At 43.6% G+C, this 24,527-nt stretch overlaps 1 protein-coding gene across 1 annotated transcript in view; it reads right to left on the bottom strand.

Annotated features, from left to right (window-relative positions):
- The window catches only part of LOC126278302 (protein CBFA2T1-like), a 1,072,749-nt gene that overhangs the window by 225,957 nt on the left and 822,265 nt on the right, over positions 1 to 24,527 (bottom strand). Inside the window, exon 3 of the mRNA XM_049978315.1 lies at positions 14,332 to 14,586. Coding sequence (XP_049834272.1) covers positions 14,332 to 14,586 — 255 coding nt within the window. The remainder of the gene's footprint in view (positions 1 to 14,331; positions 14,587 to 24,527) is intronic.

Here is a 24,527-nt window from a genome sequence, read left to right as displayed (position 1 = left end):
AATTAGACAGTATTATGTTTGTAACAGTAAAAGTTACGTAATTTTTTAGTTTTCAAACAATAATTACTGTATTCATTTATTTGTCGTTATTATTTTCATTTGTCGTACTTTCAGAGTGAGTGAGGGAGTATATCCTTGGGATCTGTTAATAGCGAATGAACGTTAATGATGATTGAGCGTGTGAATAGTATTGTGTAATCGAGTCACGCACATGGTGTGATATCCATAATATTAAGTAGCTAGAAGCCAAGTCTAGTCCTCTTTTCTTAATACTACTGAAGAGGTGAGAACATTAAGATTATTTTTACTTCAGAAAACACTGAGTTTAAAAAATAATAAAAGTAAATTCGGGACTGGGTATTGGTCAAGAAGGGATGTTATGGTGCTGTCAGCCAGTCAGAATTGAGAACGATACCGCATTCTGGAAGGGAAAAAAAATTTATGCGCCCTCGTCTGGCAGAGACTTCATTCATCTTTAGTAACATGAGAACATGAGGTTACACGTCCGAGTAATTTTGTAAAAGTGTTGTACGTTGCTTCCGCCGAGAAGGAGAGTGTTTCGAAAAATGACGAGATCTGTTGTAAGCAATGTTTCCGGAATTTCTGATAATTTTAGTGAATTTATGTGAGTTTATTTCAGTGGGCTAAAGAATTCAGTGTGGTATGCTATTCAGTCGATACGCCTACTTAGCGCACACATGGTGGAACTGCGAAGCAGTGCAGTAAGGCGGGTTGCGCATGTTGTAGGGGTTATGATCTTTGAAGATTCGTTTGACTGAAAATAACACTGCACAACAGAATTAAAGGATCACTTTTTCGAAACCTCGTAATTCCACGCTTTGCGACGCTTAAGTTTGAAATTTGGCTAAAAGGTGCATACAACCTTTCTCTGTAAAGGTGCAAAAGTGTGACGCCCTGCAACACTTTGAACAGCAAAGCCACAGCTCAGAAGGTCATCTGGAGGATTGATAATGTCACAATGCCACAAAATTTCTCCACAATTCTGGCAAACGTCGCCGTGGACGATTCACACGACCGGGACGTCGTCACTCCCCCTCTTACCCACATTTAACCCCATCTTTTGACGCCTCTGCGATGAAGGTTATAACCTCGACGCCCAGCGTTGAAACTCGCGATTTTCTTATGAGTGGCCGAGGAAAACATTCCAGACACATCACGCTTAGAATGGGCACGAAAAGGCCTCAGGGGCAAGCATAAAGTGCGTCAATACCATCCCTTTCTTTGGGGCGTTGTTCCCACACAGTTTGCAGTTCGATGAGCAACAGGAGGAAGTTCTTCCCAACCTTTGATACAGCTTCTCTTATTATGGGGCTGCATCTACATTCAATCTGATCGCACCCATTTGAAAGAAAGTGTGATTGCAATTTTTGCTCTCATTTACAGGTCGGAACCGCTATGGACCGTTGAAAACCATTCGACAAAATTTGAGCGTGAGTGGATGCAGATAAGGGAGCTTACACTTTTTAGTGCTCCTATTGTGTATCCTTCCTTGGTGTGAGCACGGATGATGCGACGTAGACTCACGCGTGAATAAAACCGAAGAGACGCCCTCTAAGACCGCCAGTTCGGCAAAACCCTCGGCAATGGCACCTGCCCATCTTTGACGGGACTTTTAAAAACGTATCTGTGCACAGAAAACCCGTGTGAAGGTCTTGGTGTTTGCAGACCAGTAACCCCTTCGATAAGCTCTGATTCCGAATGGCCTGCTATCAGGTGCAATTGTCGCTGCAATTGTCGCTGCGCCAGAGCAGCAATGTAGGCTACCTGCAGGCGTCTGGTACTGACGACATGGGTTCTGTCTGCAAAACTACAATTTTAAAGCGCTTAGCTAAGGCGGGTGTGTGACACTTAACGTTTCTTAGAGGTAATTTTTGCCATTTTGTCACATCCTCCTGTGATCACGCAACAGCACGTCTTCAGGCCACGAGTGGCCTACCAGGACCATCCGACCGCCGTGTCATCCTCAGAGGAGGATGTGGATAGGAGGGGCGTGGGGTCAGCACACTGCTCTCCCGGTAGTTATGATGGTATTCTTGGCCGAAGCCGGTACTATTCGGTCGAGTAGCTCCTCAATTGGCATCACGAGGCTGAGTGCACCCCGAAAAATGGCAAAAGCGCATGACGGCTGGATAGTCACCCATCCAAGTGCCGGCCACGCCCAACAGCGCTTAAGTTCGGTGATCTCACGGGAACCGGTGTATTCACTGCGGCAAGGCCGTTGCCCCGTTCACGCCACAGGAGGTCACAAAACAGCAGCGCTGGAAAAGCACAAGCACCCTTAAATGTTTTAGATCACGTTCAGATTTCGTCGAATAGTTTTGAACGTTACCTTGTGGTTCCACCTCGTACGCAATATGAAAAACTGCGGTCGCACTGCGCTCCAAAAGGGCGCGATAACGTGTAGTGGGGCTGCAGCCAGACAGTGTCGTTATAGAAAGGCTGAAACTCCCGACAGTGTCAGCATTGTCAAAGATTGTAAAGAATGTCTTCCTATTGCTTATCGCCCTGCGAATAGTCGTTTTCGACTTCGAAATGTGTTGGAATCAACTCCCCAAAGAAAGACGTGATTTCTTTGTGGCCTTTTATGCCCCCCCTCTCCCCGCTGCCTTTTTGTCCTGTTACTGAGCGGCGGTTGTCTGGAACGATTTCATCGGCTACTCACAAGAACAACAGCGGATGTCGCGCTTCCGACCTTCATTGCAGAGGCGTCAAAAGAAGGGGTGAAATGTGAGTAACGGGAATGTGACGACCTTCCGCGGCGACATTGAGTGGAATTGTTGTGAAATTTTGTGCCAATGCGACATAATTAACCGATCTTCCACGACATACGAACCACTGAGCTGTGGCCTGTTTTTCGCATGTGTCTACACCTTGGTGTTCGAAGCATCGTGGAGGCCGAGCGTGACATCGCAGCGTGCCACAATTTTGCACCACTACAGAGAACGGTTGTACGCAACTTTTGAGCCAGTTTTCAAGTTTAAGCATCGCAATGGTTGGGAATTGAGGCGTTTTGAAAAAGTGATCATTTAATTCCGTTGTGCAGTGTTGTTATAGTGAATAATCTGAACGTTCATCGTGCCACACCCCTTGGCTAATTACGGAGTTTCTGAAGATCGCAGCTGAAGTGCACCAAAATCGGTTTTCGTAGCGTGCATATTCCATACTCACAGACGTAGAAGTGTACTGTGCGGCGGTGGATGGATTTGTGGCCAGTAATCCACATAAAGTATTTTTCCGTTCTGTGGCACGGTGTTCCAGCGCGTTCGCAAATCGACATTGAGATCACGAAAACATCAGAATTTTCTCCACTCCGCGACTTATGACAATATGCTGAATAACTTCGCCATGATTCTGATTTTCCCGAAATGAATCGTAGCTGTGAAGTTAGGAAATGTTTAGCAACAAAATGGAACACGTGGTGGTACATGTAAGTCTCAACGAGTGACTGACGTCTGCAGTAACATAAGCATTACGTTAAGAGACTGCAGTACTTAAAAAAGGGCGACAAAGAAAGGAGGGTAATGCAGATATCTAGTAAATGAATGTTATGTGACTAATGCTATACAACCGATTATGCTGATGTTCGTTAACTTATGAAGAAAGGAACGTTGTGAAAAATGAAGATTTGTACAGTATCGTATTAGAACACTGATCTGCTTATCGCGTGGAATCATTTTAACTGCGCCCCACAAGCGCACACAGTTTGGTGGCTTGCACGTGTTTTTGTTGTTGTCATCCTTCTACTGCTTGATTTGAAGTGGCCGGGAAATAATTCTTTTCCTACGCTAACCTCTTTATCTCAGAGTAGCACTTGCACCATTGTCCTCGATTATTTGCTGGATGTATTCCAGTCTGTTATCCTCTACAGTGTTTATCCTCTACCACACCATCAATTAACACGGTAGGAACCCCTAGGCGCTTTAACACTTGTTATCGTGTCCCTGTTTCCTGTCAGTGTTCTCCTTACATTCTGTGGAGAACCTCTTCATTTCTAATACGAGGGCTATTCGGAAAGTAACGATAGGTCGCGAAATGGAAACCACAGTGAAAATCAGAACTATTTTATTTGCAACGGTTAGCTGCAGCTTCTAACTACTTACCTTCATAGTCGCCGATCCGACTTAGACGTAGCGTTGTACCCACTTTACAATACCCGCGTTATAGAAGGCAGCCGCCAGTGTTTTCCGCCAATTCTCTACGCGGGCCTACAGCTCGTTGTCTGTGCCAGAATGTTGTCTTCATAGCCAGTGGTTCATGAGAGCAGAGACGAAACTCAGAGGGAGACAATTACGGGCTGCATTGTGGGTAATCAAACATTTTCAATTGAAAACGATGCAGGAGCATCTTTATTGCCCCTGCTGAATGTGGCTGAGAATTGTCTTGAAGAAGAAACCGAACGACAGTTATGTAATGTTGGCTGCATAACTTCAGGCGAAATTTCTCATCAGGCCCTCGTACTTGGCGGGAGACACTATTGCTCTGGGTATCTTTATGTGCTCCCTGTGTGCTCAGAACTAAAAAGGATGACGTAACGCGGTCGGCGGGCATACTAGGGACACTGTCCAACACACCTGTGCAAAACGTCATCGGATTTTAATTGTGGTTTCCATTTCGAGACCGATCGTTCCTAACTTTCTGAATAACCCTCGTATTATTAGTTCATACAATTTTCAACATCTCAAACGTTTCCGTTCTCTTCTTTTCCATTTTTCCCGTCCATGATTCACTTCCATACAATGCTGTGTTTTACATGTACATTCTCAGAAATGTATTCCCATAATAAGGCAGAAGTTAGATACAAATTGATTTCATTTGATCAGGAATGCCCTCTTTGCCTATGTTAGTCTGCTTTTCTTGTCCACTTTGCCTAACCCATTATGTGTTATTTTGCTTCCAAGATAGTAGAAATCCTTGACTTCGTCTCTTCGTGGTTCCCAATTTTGATGCCTATTTTATTGATATTATGGAATATACACGAACACGTAGAGCCATGAAAGTCGTCGGAGAATACCTCCAGTTCGATTCAGATTCTCACTGCCACTGACACTTCTCTTCCTTTACTTCCGAATATTGCATATGCCCTCTCAGGCGGGGAAGGGAAACTTCAACCACACTGATCTCAGATTCGGTTCTGTAGACGCATAATAATTCCATTTATTACTGGTTTTGTTATTATTACTAATTTGTTGGTTCAAATGGTTCTGAGCTCTATGGGACTTAACTTCTGAAGTCATCAGTTCTCTAGAACTTAGACCTACTTAAATCTAACTAACCTAAGGACATCACACACATCCATGGCCGAGGCAGGATTCGTAGCTGCCGTCGTAGCGGTCGCGCGGTTCCAGACTGTAGAGCCTAGAACCGCTCGGCCACCCCGACCGGCTACTAATTTGTACAAGACGTAAAGGGTAATATACGTTGGCAGTTTAGTATGCAAAGAGCCTTTATTTCACCATGTATATATTTCACCATGTATATATTTCACATTACAGACCAGTTTCGGCCTTTGGCCACTTTCAAATGTACAGCGTTGGTGATGTGGGTTATGTCTGAAATGGCCAATGGCCGAAATTGGCCAGTAATGTGATATATATATATATATGGAGGAATAAAAGCACTTTGCTTAATAAAGGTGACAACGTACGGTGTTTTAAAAAAGTTTCATCATTTAGAAGTTACATTTTGGCTGAAGACCTATACATGAAGAAAAAGGCACGGAGGCTCTTCACTACAAAATGAATGATACTGAACTACTTTCTCCGCCCTAAAAATAATTTCCCAGTCTGTGTTTTCATTTTTGTCAAATAATGTTGAATATGAGGGTATCCAGAAAGTAAGTTCCGATCGGTCGCCAAATGGAAACCACAGTGAAAATCAGAAACAATTTATTTGCAAGAGTTAGTTACACTTTCCAGATACTTGTCTACATAGTCGCTGCTCCAACTTATAGCAATTTCCAACACCATCGTCATAGAAGGCAGCCGCCTGTGTTTTCCCATAACTCTCTACGCTGGTCTATAGCGCGTAGCCTGCGCCCAAGTATTGTCTTCGTATCCAGTGTTTCATGTGAACAGAGATGGTAGTCAGGACGAGCCAATTACGGCTGTGTTGTGGGTGATCGAACACTTCTCATCGAAAAGGCTGCAGGAGAGTTTTCACTGCCCCTGCAGAGTGCGGCTGAGAATTTCCACGAAGAAGGAACCGCGTGGTAGTAGTGTTAGGTGGGCTGCATTCATTTAGGCGAAGTCTCTCAGCGGGCACTCCTACTTGGCGGGTGACATTGTTGTTCTAGGCACCTTAACTCGCTCACAGTGAGCTCACAACTGAAAACACCGTCTTGATGCGATCGACGGTCATACTAGAGACACTATCCGACACATCCGTGCAAAGCTTCATCGGGTTTTCACTGTGGTGTCCATTTCGCTACCGATCGGAAATTACTTTCTGGGCCACCCTCGTATTATGACGATATCTTTTACGTGGGGATTTCAGAAGTCAAGGAAAAGAAAGCTGTTATGTAGCTCTCTTGATGGTCCTATTTGTTGGTGGTCTAATGACATTGCCTACCATTGCAATCTCTTATCTTCAACTTTTTCTGCTACATGTAGTTGTTTGTGTAAGCTACGAACCTCATTATCATGTGCGTACCTCCATTCATTAGTATTACTGTGTCTTGTGAGTATAAATAATTTTATTAAGATTTTGGTATGAAATATAGTTAAATTATTTTTTTCTTTTTCGTGGAAATCCGCATTTCAAATGTGTGAGTTAAAATTGATGTCATTCGTGAATCGTGTGTCTGTCACGTAGACATCCTACGAAGTGACACGCTATTAAAAACTATCGTAGACATAGTAACATCTGTCTCCTTTTTGTAGGTTAGTACAGTGGCAAGAGAAATTGCCTGGTCTTTGCAAAAATTATGGTGCTATCTGCTGTCTTTTATTATATTATGAATGCCTAGTTAAGGTGAAGTACATTGTTTTATCGGTTTTCATCTGAGACTAATTCCTGCCGCATCAGCTATTATTTTGTACCATGTGCTGGCAACGCGATGGCCTAGCTGCAGAATTTTACCCTGTTAAGTTCGACGCTGTGTGGTATGACGTTTCCGGAGTTAGAATCCTTAAGTGGTTCCTCAACACACCATTTACAGCTCTCGAAGTCTATAGTTAAATTTTCTTTTCGGACGCTATACGAACCGTCATTTTAGGTAGCTTAAGCCTATGTTTCTGAAAATTTCAAATACTTTGCACCACTTTACGTGGTCTAACTTTTTTATATATGCCGACAGAGACGAAGATATTTCTTTGATATTCCTTAACTCTTGCTTCCACGAGCAAGCTTGGTGTCAGAACTGCCTCTCTGGTGTCTCTACCTTTTCTAAAGCCAAACAGTTCGTCATGTGACAAATCCTCAATTTGGTGTGCGATTCTCTTGAACATTGTTCTGGGCTCCACTTGAATCTATCAGCTGTTACAATAGCTATCGATACTTGTCTCATTTATCTGCTACTGGTATCTTCGGAGTTTTCTGGAAGATATTCTACGGAAGACCTGAAGGATATGAATTACGATCCACCTTGTTTAGCAGAATTACTGACCTCTGATTTCCAACTATTTCCCCTTCTAACATCACTTGAAGCAGTAAAACGGACTATGTAGACATTACGACAACTTTAGAGGTATATTCCACGGACCTAAGGATATTTAATATCATATGAACTACATGTCGCCGTGGTGGGTTGAGACAGATTGTGTCCTGAACGATGCAGGTAGGTTAATCGTAGGTGGCATCACAACAGAGGGATATCTGTGCAGAGGGTGGAGTAGCAGGGGGTTCCTGAAACCTTTTCAGTAATTGCAGGGACAGCAATCTGGATGATTGACTGATGTGGTCTTGTAAGTTAGGCCAACATGGTGTTACTACAGCGAATGGCTGAAAGCAAAGGGAAACCACAGGCGTTATGTTTCCCGACAATGTGCAGCTCTGTGACTTGATTCAAGCCCTTCCCTGCATTTAGGTGTGGCAGACTGCACACGAACTCATCTTCAGCGTAGTGGATATCTTGTGCTGTTGCATTGGTAACTTTGTGTATCTCTCTGTACAAACCGTTTTCTCACAGAGGGCTTGTTACTTTAATTTTTGCTCCACCGTTGTAATCTGCATCTGAATGTGCTAATAAACTCAATTTGTAAATTTTCTGTCGTATTCTATTCAAGTATCAAACGAAGGAAAAATGAATAACCGCTCTATGCATAAACCATAATCTCTCTTTTTCAAATGTGTGTGACTTCCTAAGGACCAGACTGGTGAGTTCATCGGTCCCTAGACTTACACACTACTTAAACTACCTTATGCTAAAAACAACACACCCACCCATGCCCGAGGGAGAACTCGAATCTCCGGCGGGAGTGGCCGGGCAATCGGTGACATGGCGTCCCAAACCGCGCGGCCACTCCGTGCGGCCTCTCTTATTCTCTTCATCCATACGTGAAGTAAAAGATGCGGACCGTATAATAGTAGCACAGCTTCTCGAAATTTACGAAACCTCGTTTCAAGAGAAGTATATCGTCTTTCTTCTAAGGAGTCCTATTTAAGTTTTCAAGCATTTCTGTTGCATTTTCGTATGGGCTACGCACACGTATTACGATCCTAGCAACGAATCTCTGAATTTGTTCAGTGTATTATCATGTCTACATGAGAACTACAAATGCTACGAACTGCTGCATAACTGGTCACACTAGAGTCTTGTTTGAAGAATTCGTTCACACTAATGCTGATATTAAATGATGATTCCATTGCATAATACTAAATACTTATAAGATTTGAATTGCATAATTAACCTTCTCATGAAATAGTATCGGCGTCCTTATCTTTGTTATCTTACTTTTATCCATATTTAAAGAAATCTGGTTTCCTGTAGTCCATGGCATCGTCAGGAAGAAATAGTGTACCTGATACCGTCTGATAAATGTTTTCTGTTAATATACGAGGGGTATACATTAAGCTTTGTCACATCGAAAAAATCAAGGTTCGAACATCAAATTTGGCAGTTTTGTTAGTCCTTCTCTATATATTCACCATTAATCCTAGCGGTACCAACGCATTTTCCATTATGCGAATTACCAAGAAGGTACTTTGTGTCCAACCATAAAAAGTTACAAAAACATATGTTAACAACATAGTTTCTAAAGAATACTGATGTGTAAGTAGGGTCCATAACATGTAAATACCTTTTACCACACTATTATCAATATCAACGCGTTTTTAATAGCGTGTACTACCAATTGGTGGTGGGGGGGGGGCGTTATTAGTGACCATGACAAAAGAATTTAAAAATGCAGATGTCGTAAATTATTGTTGACTTTTACTCACAACATACTTTTTTAAAGAGATATTGATGTGTAACAAACGTCCTGAACCCGTAAATATTGAATGTCATTTGCTACTGTTGTTGTTGTTGTGGTTCTTCAGTCCTGAGACTGGTTTGATACAGCTCTCCATGCTAATCTATCCTGTGCAAGCTTCTTCATCTCCCAGTACCTACTGCAACCTACATTCTTCTAAATCTGCTTAGTGTATTCATCTCTTGGTTGCCCTCTACGATTTTTACCCTCCACGCTGCCCTCCAATACTAAATTGGTGATCCCTTGATGCCTCAGAACATGTCCTACCAATCGATCCCTTCTTCGTGTCAAGTTGTACCACAAACGTCTCTTCTTCCCAATCCTATTCAATACTTCCTCATTAGTTACGCGATCTACCCACCTAATCTTCAACATTCTTCTGTAGCACCACATTTCAAAAGCTTCTATTCTCTTCTTGTCCAAACTATTTATTGTCCATTTTTCACTTCCATTCATGGCTATACTGCATACAAATATTTTCAGAAATGACTTCCTGACACTTAAATCTATACTCGATGTTAACAAATTTCTCTTCTTGAGAAACGCTTTCCTTGCCATTGCCAGTCTACATTTTATGTCCTCTCTAATTCGACCACCATCAGTTATTTTGCTGCCCAAATAGCAAAACTCCTTTACTACTTTAAGTGTTTCATTTCCTAATCTAATTCCCTCAGCATCGCTGGACTTAATTCGACTACATTCCATTATCCTCGTTTCGCTTTTATTGATGTTCATCTTATATCCTCCTTTCAAGACACTGTCCATTCCGTTCAACTGCTTTTCCAAGTTCTTTGCTGTCTCTGACAGAATTACAATGTCATCGGCGAACCTCAAAGTTTTTACTTCGTCTCCATGAATTTTAATACCTACTGCAAATTTTTCTTTTGTTTCCTTTACTGCTTGGTCAATATACAGATTGAATACCATCTTGGACAGGCTACAATCCTGTCTCACTCCCTTCCCAACCACTGCTTCCCTTTCATGCCCCTCGACTCTTATAACTGCCATCTGGTTTCTGTACAAATTGTAAATAGCCTTTCCTCCCTGTATTTTACCCCTGTCACCTTCAGAATTTGAAAGAGGGTATTCCAGTCAACATTGTCAAACGCTTTCTCTAAGTCTAGAAATGCTATAAACGTAGGTTTGCCTTTCCTTAATCTTTCTTCTAAGATAAGTCGTAAGGTCAGTATTGCCTCGTGTGTTCCAACATTTCCACCGAATCCAAAAGGATCTTCCCCGAGGTCGGCTTTTCTACCAGTATTTTCATTCGTCTGTAAAGAATTCGCGTTAGTATTTTGCAGCCGTGACTTATTAAACTGATAGTTCGGTAATTTCCACATCTGTCAACACCTGCTTTCTATGGGATTGGAATTATTATATTCTTCTTGAAGTCTGAGGGTATTTCGCCAGTCTCATACATCTTGCTCACCAGATGGTAGAGTTTTGTCAGGACTGGCTCTCCTAAGTCCGTCAGTAGTTCTAATGGAATGTTGTCTTCTCCCGGGGCCTTGTTTCGACTCAGGTCTTTCAGTACTCTGTCAAACTCTTCACGCAGTATCGTATCTCCCATTTCATCTTCATCTACATCCTCTTCCATTTCCATAATATTGTCCTGAAGTACATCGCCCTTGTATAGACTCTATATATACTCCTTCCATCTTTCTGCTTTCCCCTATTTGCTTAGAACTGGGTTTCCATCTGAGCTCTTGATATTCATACAAGTGGCTCTCTTTTCTCCAAAAGTCTCTTTAATTTTCCTGTAGGCTGTATCTATCTTCATTTGTCCTCTAGCCATGCCTGCTTAGCCCTTTTGCACTACCTGTCGATCTCATTTATGAGACGTTTGTATTCCTTTTTGCCTGCTTCATATACTGCATTTTTATATTTTCTTCTTTCATCAATTAAATTGATTATTTCTTCTGTTTCCTAAGGATTTCTAATAGCCCTCGTGTTTTTACCTACTTGATCCTCTGCTGCCTTCACTACTTCATCCCTCAAAGCTACCCATCCGTCTTCTACTGTATTTCTTTCCCCCATTCCTGCCAATTGTTCCCTTATGCTGCCCCTGAAACTCTGTACAACCTCTGGTTTAGTCAGTTTATCCCATCTCCTTAAATTCCCACCTATTTGCAATTTCTTCAGTTTTCATCTAGAGTTAGTAACTAATAGATTGTGGTCAGAGTCCACATCTGCCCCTGGAAATGTCTTGCAATTTAAAACCTGGTTCCTAAATCTGTGTCTTGCCATTATATAGTCTATCTGATACCTTTTAGTATCTCCAGGTTTCTACCATGTATACAACCTTCTTTTATGATTCTTCAACCAAGTGTTAGCTATGATTAAGTTATGCTCTGTGCAAAATTCTACCAGACGGCTTCCTCTTTCATTTCTTAGCCCTAATTCATATTCACCTATTATGTTTCCTTCTCTCCCTTTTCCTACTGTGGAATTCCAGTCACCCATGACTATTAAATTTTCGTCTCCCTTCACTACCTGAATAATTTCTTTTATCTCATCATACATTTCATTAATTTCTTGGTCATCTGCAGAGCTAGTCCTCCTGAGTAGTCCCCGCCCGGAGATCGGAGTGGGGGACTGTTTTACCTCCGGAATATTTTACCCAAGAGGACGCCATCATCATTTAACCATACAGTAAAGCTGCATGCCCTCGGGAAAAATCACGGCTGTGATTTCCCCTTGCTTTCAGCCGTTCGCAGTACCACAACAGCAAGGCCGTTTTGGTTAATGTTACAAGGCCAGATCGGTCAATCATCCAGACTGTTGCCCCTGCAACTACTGGAAAGGCTGCTGCCCCTCTTCAGGAAGCACACGTTTGTCTGGCTTCTCAACAGATACTCCTCCTTTGTGGTTGCACCTACGTACAGTAGGTGGCGCCGTGGTGCATACTGGACTCACATTCGGGAGAACGACGGTTCAATCCCGCGTCCAGCCATCCTGATTTAGGTTTTCCGTGAGTTCTATAAATCGCATCAGGCAAATTTCGGGGTGTTTCCTTTGAAAGGCCACGGCCGACTCTTCCCCATCCTTTCCTTATCTGATGGTACCGATGACCTCGCTGTTTGGCCCCCTCCCCTAAATCAACGAACCAACCGCAACTTCTGTACTGTATGACGGTGCTCTGTTGTCGTACACATCGTCCAGCTGAACATGTATTGTTGCGGCGTCGTTACTCTTCAGATACAGAAAACGAATACCGCACGATACTCGACTCTAACAACGGTCTGCGTCACCTTGTTTTGATCGTACGGAGTGCTACGTCACTGTGGCGCGGGAATTGCGATGTATATTAACTTCCAGATATGTAGGAAAATAATTAACTATGTAACTCAGTTCTTTCGTGCCGATAATTGAAACTTTGTGTCTACCCTAGTACATGGCGAATATAAAGTCGTTCCTTGATTGCAAAAGTTTGTTTCTGAGGAACCTTGCTAGACACAGCTATGCGGTTTGTAGCAAATGGTCACTTCACTTATAAAGCTTTTTCATGTCTTGTAGGCATCTCACATCTTGTAGGCATCTTCTTAAAAGATTGGGAATTCTTACAACAGCCTCACAGTACATCTACTCACTAATGAAATTTGTTCTCAACAACATGGACCAGTTTAAAAACAACAGAAATATTAAAGACTTACACTATCCTTCGCTAAAACCTATCTTTGGCACATAAATGGGTAAAATATGCTACTATAAAAATTTTCGACAATAGCTTCAAGAATAAATTGAAATCGTATCTCCTTGACAGCTCAATCTATACCATATATGAATTCTTGAATAGGAATAAATAAATCTATAAATATAGTATATGCATTTTGTGCCATTTAAGAGAATGGGGTAACTAATAGAAATATTAATCTTTAACTCTGTAAAATTTTTTTTCATATGTGCATTTCTTGTGCACTTTACACTTTCCACATCATAACGGCTACCTTACCGTGGGACTGATCAATGGAACACGCAACCAACTAACTAACTAACTATGGATACTCTTCCATGTTTCCTGCCGTTAGAATGTCTAGGCAGCATTCAATTTACAATGAAATAAACACCGTTAGCTGCTTACGGGCGTTGACATACGTCAACGGGGACAGATGAAAATGTGTGCCCCGACCGGAACTCGAACCCGGGGATCTCCTGCTTACATGGCAGACGCTCTATCCACCTGAGCCGCCGAGGATAGCGCGACTGCAGGGATTTATCTCTGGCACGCCTCCCGAGAAACCCACATTCTCAACGTATTGTCCCGCACTACATTCGTAGTGCCCCACCCATTATACTCATTATTCTCGGCGCGTTTCCGATTCCCGTAAGAGTTGGGGCACTGTTTGTGCATTCGCACAGAAGAAGAAGATGGTCAAGTGGCCGGTGAGCCTTAACTATATATATATACTAAGATGGTATCTGTTCTTTCGGACATGATACCATCTTAACATATATATATATATATAGCATTCAATTTCTCTCCCTTTCTTTTCCGGCATCTCTTATTCGTGCCATAAGACTGGTGAACAGAACACTTTGTTCGGCGTAAGCCCAGAAAAGAAAAAAGAAGAGTGCTTATACTTGGTGAACGTGGTGGCTGTGGTGTTGGACTGTCACTTATTATCCATCTTTCCGGAAAGGTTTGATTCAAGAACCGATTGAGAATAACACCCCTCCCAACCCTTCCTTCACGTGGCGGTGCACCATTGTGTTTAAACACCACTCAAGGATGAAATTCCTATAACTGACATGCAACGTAAGGTTGTAGTATCGTATCCGTAAAAACATGAATTGAAGTTCCGTTTACAAAAAAACAGCACAGGCACATGTGTAGCCACATAAAATGTTTTAATCAGTCGTAGACAGTACCAGTGACAAGAGAAGATGCCGGAGCACTGACCTGCGGTGCCGTTGATGTGTAGCGTGGCAGTGGGGCTGGCGGCACGGTGGCCGTTGTGCTGCGCCGCGGCGGGGGCGGGCGCGGGGGCGGGGCCCAGGCCGGGGGCGGCGGCGGCAGAAGAGGGGGCGGGCGGCGGCGGCTGCGGGGGTGGAGAGCCGGCCGGGCTGCCGGAGGCGGAGGCGGAGGCGGCGGGCTGCAGGCGGGCGCCCTCCGGGCTGTCCGGCGTGCGACGTTCGCGCTCCTTCACCACGCCACCTGCCGGCAACACAGCAACACTCTGCTACACCTGTCTGACCTAGCATTCAGAGCTAACATACAGACTGCTCCACTTCCATAGCTAAGAACTGAATGAACACAATGTATCGTGTGTATTACTAACGGCTAACCTGGGAGGCTGTCCTAGTTGCTGGTTGCTATCTAACATCTTCAAAATGGTTCAAATGGCTCTGAGCACTATGGGGACATCTGAGATCACCAGTCCCCTAGAAGTTAGAACTACATAAAACCTAAGGATATCACACACATCCATGCCCGAGGCAGGATTCGAAACTGCGACCGTAGCAGTTACGCGGCAGCGGACTGAAGCGCCTAGAACCGCTCGGCCACCGCGGCAGGAGATATCTAACAGCTTCCAGGGGCAACAAAAATTTGATTTTCTATATTTCACACAATTTTTAACACAGTTAAAAAAATTAAATGCTGACATAATTTACTTGTTGAGAGATACAATCTTGCGTCAAAGGTTTAACACCACAAGTCAAGTTCATTTCTTGTGGTATAATTATAAATTAAAACTTCATGCCGTGACGTTTTACTGCCTGAACAACGAAAATGTAGTAAGCATAAATATTTTCCTTTCATCATTTCATGCTGATATCACGAAAAAAATGTTTCGCGATGATTTTAAATTACACTACTGGTCATTAAAATTGTTACACCACGAACATGCCGTGCTACAGGTGCGAAATTTTACTAACAGCAAGAAGATGCTGTGATATGCAAATGATTAGCTTGCCAGAGCATTCACACAAGGCTGGCGCCGGTGGCGACACCTACAACGTGCTGACATGAGGAAAGTTTCCAACCGATTTCTCATACACAAACAGCAGTTCACCGGCGTTGCCTGGTTAAACGTTGTTGCGATACCTCGTGTAAGGAGGAGAAATGCGTACCATCACGTTTCCGACTTTGATAAAGGTCGGATTGTAGCCTATCGAGATGTCGGTTTATCGTATCGCGACATTGCTGCTTGTGTTGGTCGAGATCCAATGACTATTAGCAGAATAAGGAATCGGTGGGTTCAGGAGGGTTATACGGAATGCCGTTTTGGATCCCAACGGCCTCGTATCACTAACAGTCGAGATGACAGGCATCTTATCCGCATGGCTGTAACGGACCGTGCAGCCATGTCTAGGTCCCTGAGTCAACAGGACATTTGCAACACAACAACCATCTGCACGAACAGTTCGACGACGCTTGCAGCAGCATGGACTACCAGCTCGGAGACCATGGCTGCGGTTACCCGTGACGCTGCAGCACAGACAGGAGCGCCTGCGATGGCGTACTCAACGACGTACCTCGATGCACGAATGGAAAACGTAAAACGTAATATTTTCGAATGAATCCAGGTTCTATTTACAGCATCATGATGGTCGCATCCGTGTTTGGCGACATCGCGGTGAAAGCACATTGGAAGAGTGTATTCGTCATCGCCATACTGGCATATGACCCAGCGTGAACGTATGGGGTGCGATTGGTTACACGTCTCGCTCACCTCTTGTTCGCATTGACCGCAGTTTGAACAGTGGACGTTACATTTCAGATGTGTTACGACCCGTGTCTCTACCCTGCACAAACCCTACATTTCTGCAGGTTAATGCACGACCGCATGTTGCAGGTCCTGTACGGGCCTTTCTGGACACAGAAAATGTTCGACTGTTGCTCTGGCCAGCATATTGTGCAGATCTCTCACGAATTGAAAACGTCTGGTCAATGCTGGGGAAACAACTGGCTCGTCACAATACGCCAGGCACTACTCTTGCTGAACTGTGGTATCGTGTTGAAGCTGCAACGCCATCCAAGCTCTGTTTGACTCAATGCCCAGGCGTATCACGGCCGTTACTACGACCAGAGGTGGTTGTTCTGGGTACTGATTTCTCAGGATCTATGCACCCAAATTGAGTGAAAATGTAATCACATGTCAGTTCTAGTATAATATATTTGTCCAATGAATATCAGTTTATGATCTGCATTTCTTCTTGGTGTAGCAATTTTAATGGCCAGTAGTGTACGTGTAAAGTTTATAGGAAATCGCTTAGTGCTTTCTGAATAGTTTGGTTGCAATGACGTTTTCACTCCGCAACGGAGCGCTGATGTGAAACTTCGTGGCAGATTAAAACTGTGTGCCGGACTGACACTGGAACTCGTGAACATTGATATTTGCGGGCAAGTGCTCCACGAGCTTTTTTTTTTTAAATATTTTTTGGTCTCGCTCGTTTGGTCTTGGTGAACATCACATGACACTCCTTCAACTTCACTGTTAAATACTTCACTCACCTTTTTCTTTTTATCAGAGAGGGCAGCCCGTCTGCGGCCGAACGTTCTGAGCTGCCTTGCCGTCTCCAACTGAGGAAAAGATCCCGTGTTCAAGTCCGACAAGCAGTTTTAATCCGCTAGGAAGTTTCATATCAGCGCACACCCCGACGCAGAGTTAAAATTTCGTTCTATCCATATTATATCGATCGAGGAAGCAATCAGCGGTCTCTCATAATCTTGACACGCAATTTCAAATCATCAGGAAAGATTTTTTTGTTGACATCATCACAAAATGATAAAAGGAAAACATTAATAGTTAGCACATTTTCACTGCTCATGCACTAAAACTTCACGGCATAAAGTTTTAATTTATTACTTCTTCACTGCCAACTTTGTTAGCAACAAATTTTGCAGGCAGTATCCAAATATACCATTGAATGCACGTACAAGGTTACACTATCTGATCAAAAGTACTCGGGCACCCCCGATACATACGTTTTAGATGCATTGTGCCGCCACCTACAGCCAGGTACTGCATATCAGCGACCTCAGTAGTCATTAGACATCATTGAGAGAGCAGACCTGCGCCGTCCGCGGAACTCACGGACTTCGAACGTGGTCAGGTGATTGGGTGTCACTTGTGTCGTACGTCTGTACGCGAGATTTCCACACTCCTAAACACCCCTTGGTTCACTGTTTCCGATGTGATAGTGAAGTGGAAACGTAAAACGACACGTACAACACAAAAGCGTACAGGCCGACCTCGTCTGTTGACTTACAGAGACCGCAGACAGCTGAGAGGATCGTAATGTGTAATAGGGAGACATCTATCCAGACCAATCACACAGGGATTCCAAATTGCATCAGGATCATCTGCAAGTACTATGGCAGTTGCGCGGAAGGTGAGAAAACTTGGATAATATGGTCGAGTGGTTGCTCATAAGACAAACATCACGCCTGTAAATGCCGAACGACGCCTCACTTAGAGTAAGGAACGTAAACATTGGACGATTGTACAGTGGAAAAGCGTTGTGTGGGGGTGACGAATCACGGTACACAATGTGGCGATACGATGACAGCGTGTAGGTAAGGCGAATTCCAGCATGTGTAGAGCCAACAGTAAAATTCGGAGGTGGTGGAGTTATGGTGTGGTCGTGTTTTTCATGGCGGGGACTTACACCCCTTGTTGTTTTGCGTGGCACTATCACAGCACAGGCCATGTGATTTAAGCCCCTTCTTGCTTCACTGTTGAAGAACAATTCGGGGATGGCGATTGCATCTTTCAACACGATCAAGCACCTGTTAATAATGCACGGCCTGTGGCGGAGTGGGTACACGACAATAACATACCTGTAATGTACTGGCCTGCACACACTCCTGAACTGTATCCTATAGAACACATTTGGGATGTTTTGAAACGCCGACTTCGTGCCAGGCATCACCGACCCTTATCGGTACCTCGTCTCAATGCAGTACCCGTTCAATAATGTGCTAACATTCCCCAAGAAAACTGACAGCACCTGCTTGAACGTATGCCTACGAGAGTGTAAGCTGTCATCAAGGCTAAGGGTGGTCCAGCACAATACTGAATTCCAGCATTACCGATTCAGGGCGCCACGAACTTTTAAGTCGTTATCAGCCAGATGTCCGGATAGTTTTGATCACATAGTGTATATCATTGTACGACATATAGTTCGGGAGATACGACGATTCCTCCAGACCGGAAATCTCATCTGTAGGAACGAACACGGGTTTCGAAAACAAGGACCGTGTGAAATCCAGCTCGCTCTGATCGTCTACGAGACCCAGGACGTAGCAGATACAGGCGCCTCAGTAGGTGCCGTGTTCTTGACTTCCGGAAGCCGTTCGACACAGTTCCGAACTGCCGCCTAACGAACAAAATACGAGCGTGCGGCATTTCAGACGAACTGTGCGACTGGTCTGAAGAGTTTCTAACAAACAGAATTCAGCATGTCATTCTCAATGGAGAAACATCTTCAGACATGCTAGTCCCCCATAGGACTTACTTTTCACACCTTATGTAATGACGTAGCAGCTACTGTCGGAAGTTCCATTATCCGTCTCGCGGTTGTTCAAATGTGTGTGAATATTGAAGGGATCAAACTGCTGAGGTCGTCGGTCATACTACTTAAACTAACTTATGCTAAGAACAACACATACACCCATCCCCGAGGGAGGACTCGAACCTCCGGCGGATGTGGCCGCGCAATCCGTCTCGCGGATGATGCTGTTGTATACAGAGAAGTTGCAACGCTAGAAAATTGTAGCGGAATGCAGAAACACCTGCAGAGGATCACACTTGGTGCAGGGAGCGACAGCTCACTCCCAATGTTAACAAATGTATTGCGCATATATATATATATATATATATATATATATATATATATATATATATATATATATATATATATATATATATTACACGATCGCAGAACATACACTGGAAAACGTTACTTCCATTAAAATGACACGGAATGATTCCAAGTGGACTTAATCTAGGACAAGGGAGATGTCAGACTGAGAGCCACAGGAAGAATCCCCAGGAAATGTCGTCTATCAACAAAGGAAGTAGCCTTCAAGACGCCTGTTCGACTAATACCTGGATATTAGCTGTCAGTCTGCGAGATAAGGTAGAGGAAACAGAAGGGATCCAAAGAAGCGCAGCAAGTTTCGTAGCACGTTCATTTAGGAAGTACGAAAGAGTCAAGGAAATGCTCAGACCACTCCAATGACAGACACTTTAAGAAAGGTTCCTGCATCGTAGTCTACTGTCAAAATTCCGAGAGCACACTTTGCTGGAAAATGAAACCAATACTCCGCGCTAAAAAGAAGTATCCACTTTTTCAAACTCTGTAAATAACTCGCGTTGGGAAACGTAAGTTCGAAATTTGACTCAAAGGTGCCTACATCGTTCCTCTGTAACGGTGCAAAAGCACCATTTCTTTTCTCGCCTCTGAGATGGAGGTGAGAACCGTGACAAATGGCATTGAAATAACGCCTTCACATCATCAGGCCCTCCACGATGACATTGGGAAGAATAGTATGTATTTCGCGAAGGGATCATGAAGGTAAAATCACAGAAATTCGAGCTCATACAGAGGCTTATCATCAATCGTTCTTCCCGCAAAATATTCGCCTGCAACAGGAAATGGGGGAAATGACTGTGAAAACAAAGTACCCTCCGCCACACACCACAAGGTAGCTTGCAGAATATACTTGTACATGCAGGCGATTCTTAAAAGAATACTAGGTTGAGTTTATTAGTATGTACTAAAAGTCATTGGGTGTTACACTCTGATGACAGAACTCTCTATGCTTAACAAGCCGATGGCATTCTGTTCAAAAGTGTATTTGTGTGTTGACGACATTTCAACTGAGCATTTATTCCTAGACGTTTTGTATCCGTTGCGCAGGCTGTAGAGGTATTATCTACACACATAAAAAATGGTTTGCATCACCCAGTTTCCAAGAATTCTGAAGAGAGACGTTGACGGTGGATTTTGTATCACAGAGACAGTCCCTTTGACTGTTCAGAGATGTCACTAAACACGCCCAAGGAAGTAAACAACCATGCATGAGCAGCGCCTATTAGACGGAGGGGATCTGGCAGCCCTTCAGTTCCAGTCATTCCACCAGGAAGAACGTACACGGCGCGTGTTGTCTGTAGTTCAACCATGCCATGTCAATACCGCGTTTCGATCGCGTCTGCATTGTTACTTTGTGCCAGGAGGGGTTCTCAACCCGGAAGTGTCTAGGCGTCTCGGAGTGAACCAATGCGATATTGCTCCGACATGGAGGAGATACAGAGAGACAGGAACTGTCTATATCATGCCTCAATCAGGCCGCCCGAGAGAGTGAATGACCGCTACCTACGGATTATGGCTCGGAGGAGCCCTGACAGCAACGCCACCATGTTGAATTATGCTTTTCGTGCAGCCACAGCACGTCGTGTTACGACGTCCATGGCGAGGTCCATCTTTGTAACCACGACACCATGCAGCGCGGTACAGATGGGCCCAACAACATGCCGAATGGACCGCTCAGGATTGGCATCACGTTTCTCAGAAAATCGTCGGGGACCTGACTGGAGGCAACCCGGCAACCCGGCTAGACAGACTATCCAGCGACTGCAGCAAGGTGGAGGTTCCCTGATGTTTTGGGGTGGTATTATGTGAGGCCGACGTACGCCGCTGGTGGTCATGGAAAGCGCCGTAGCAGCTGTACGATACGTGAATGCCGTCCTCCGATTGATATGCAATCATATCGTCAGTATACTGGCGAGGCATTCGTGTTTATTGACGATAATTCGCGTCCCCATCGTGCACATCTTGTGAATGACTTCATTCAGGATAACGACATATCTCGACTACAGTGGCCAGCATGTTCTCCACACATGAATCCTATCGAACATGCCTGGGGTGACTTGAAAAGGGCTGTTTATGGACGACGTGACCCGCCAACCATTCTGAGGGATCTATACCTAATCGCCGCTGAGGAATGGGGGCAATCTGCACCGACAGTGCCTTGATGCAGTTGTAGACAGTATGCCACGACGAATACGGGCATGCATCAATGCAGAGGACGTGCTACTGGGTATTAGAGGTACCGGTGTGTAGAGCAATCTGGACTACCACCGCTGAAGGTCTCGCTGTACGGTGGTACAACATGCAATGTGTGGTTTTCATGTGAAATAAAAAGGGCGGAAATGGTATTTATGTTGATCTCTATTCCAATTTTTTGTAGAGGTTCCGGAACTATCGGAACTGAGGTGATGCAAAACATTTTTTGATGTGTGTACATTAAAAGTAATAATGTCTTCGAAGTGTTGATTGAAATTTGGGAATTTGATTACATGCTAAAGACGACGTGTGGGCAAACTTGATGGACACCGTAGGCATGGTGGAGTGCGTGGCGCTCTTGGATTTGGAGGGAATTGTAAAATTTCCGAGGGCTTTGCATAGTAATAATAGTCATGTTTATCGTCGTATTTGATATGGTAATGCATTTATCATATTTTAGAACTGTCAGTCTCAACACTTTCAAGTAATTTCCTTATTAAGCTTTTGTCGAATCTGAGGAAGAACGTCCAAAAGAAAAAGTTGACTCTTCCGGAAAAGAGCAAGAAAAAACAAAAAACAGAATAAAGTTAGAAGATCAGATAGAGGGAAGAAACAGAAATAGATGGGGATGAGTAAAGCGTAGAGAGTTTTGACAAAGCGCCAAAAGTGTTCAATGGAAGGAGGAGAGCTGGGACGTCCCGAGAGAGAGAGAGAGAGAGAGAGAGAGAGAGAGAGAGAGAGAGAGAGAGAGAGAGAGAGAGACTTCGTCAACTAAACAGGTAAAGCGCTAACCTCATCCTGAATGCCGAGTGATTCTCGTCGGAGGTAGGTTACTGTGTAGTTTGTTCCAGATTCTACGGCTGAAATGTGGAAGGAGATGGAGAAAGATTTGATTTACTTAGGTACGTATTCGTAAAATTTTTATGTTGAAGATATTGATCACTAACCTTGTAACGGGGTATTACCAGGTTCTTTATCCGTGTAATGAGCATTATTTTGCGTTTATCCCTGCTGATGTTCTGTCATTAAGACAATAATTGAGGTCCAAATGTGCAGCAACAACTGCGACTATATTTTTTGGAATGCATCTAAGTGGACGCTCGCTACTCAGAGGCTAAGCGGGATACGTCTAGATTCCAACGAGATCGATGGCACCGCTAATATCCTACCATCGCAGACATCATCATAATGTGTGCAAGTAGACACGACGCAGAAACAAATCTGATGGTACGCTGAGGACAGTGCAGGAAACGGCCAATCGAAAACACAGAGTTGTGGAGCCATGAGCACAAAAAGGGAACCAATTACCGACGAGTGAGCGGCGAAAGTCCACAACCTTAGAACTACTTAACGATTGTTTGAAATGGCATTTATACGAGATCCCGCCGATAATATTGAATCCCTCATCCACACCTTCTATACATAAACTGCTGTTGTGTAGTTGTATTTTCTTTTTGGTGTTAAAAGTCCTTGGCTTAATCTTACGTTTGAGATGTTTTTTAAATTTATAACTACCGAACAAAAACTTCGCGGAATGTTTGTTTATTTGGGTTCCACCCATAAACAAGTGAGATGTACCGAATTATCTCGCTGTATTAATGTTTCCAGCTTCGCACTAGGCAAAACCAATACAGCAACATCCTGAAAATATGTACACCAACGGCTGTCAAAGAACTGCCTTCTGTATCCGTCGACGTTAGTGTCACCACAGCTGAGGGGTATGCTTTTACCATGGTGCCATGACACGTCGTTGTTATGGCGTCAACTGACTTGTACCTCTAAACTGCCGCTTGTATTCTGTTTCAAATTAAGTTTCATATTGTTTTAAGTTATGTTGATGGCCATTACAATGATAATTCAGTGCATATAAATGGTTGAAATGGTTCAAATGGCTCTGAGCACTATGGGACTTAACATCTGAGGTCATCAGTCCCCAAGAACTTAGAACTACTTAAACCTAACTAACCTAAGGACATCACACACATCCATGCCCGAGGCAGGATTCGAACCTGCGACCGTAGCAGCCGCACGCTTCCGGACTGCGCGCCTAGAACCGCGAGACCACCGCGGCCGGCGCATCTAAATTTTTACTGCCGATTATGTTCGCATGCAAACTGTGTTCATAAAATCTAAATTGAACCGAACTTAAAGTGGACATGGGCTAAAAACTTACAATGATAAATGCCGCTAGAAAAATGCCAGAACAAAAATCAATTCTCATGTGTATCAAACGATTTTGTCTGATCAGAGGGTTATGAAAGTGAAATTAGATTGTGTCCACAAAACTATTAAGAGAGCCATTGATGTATCTTTATCGATGTTTTAATCAATTGATAATAACTAAAACACAGTCTTCTAAGAAAAACTAATTATTATAGTAGAGGTATTTCAACATCATGCGTCGACTGAAATATATTAATTGTTTCAAAACGCTTTTCTAAAAAGTAAGTGTTAAAATTAAGATGAGCATTTCTCTCGTATTAGGTCTGATAGGTTTAAATGACGGAAGCAGCTCCCCCCCCCCTCCCCCTCCCACCAACAAAACCCATTATGTCAATGTCAATGAGTCAGTTGTGACTTCCAACACATGTTACTAAAGCCAAGCGCCACAAAGCCTTATACACATTCAGCCAAGTGACATTGTAGGTAAAAACATGGCCCTACACAGACGTTCTACTGTTTTCCTATTTATTCGCCATGTGTGACACTGCAGTAGAGCGACGCCCACTACAAAAGACGTATTATTTACATTCAATTCCAGCGTATACGTCGCGAGTGCCATATGACAGGGCTTGTCTCTCGATGTCGATTTGTATTTGGTGTCTCTTAAGTGTCGGTCTGCAGTAGGCCGCTGTTGGCCAAGCGACGTGCAGGAAAAGCGAAAATTTCAATTACACGATGAGAACAGATACAGTGAATACAGATAAAATGACTAGTTGAATACAGACATACAATGACAAATAATGTTATGTTGTAACTACAAGCGTCCATTACATTACATCAGAACTAACTTTTAGGCTATAATTTACAAAAGAATTTCATCTAAAACAAAAGATCGAGTGGTCACAATCGATTTTGAAT

The sequence above is a fragment of the Schistocerca gregaria genome, chromosome 6 (genome assembly GCF_023897955.1).
Source record: "Schistocerca gregaria isolate iqSchGreg1 chromosome 6, iqSchGreg1.2, whole genome shotgun sequence".
In the NCBI taxonomy this organism is placed as follows: domain Eukaryota; kingdom Metazoa; phylum Arthropoda; class Insecta; order Orthoptera; family Acrididae; genus Schistocerca; species Schistocerca gregaria.
Note: the sequence above shows the minus strand (reverse complement) of the source record. Positions and strands in the feature narration are given on the sequence as shown.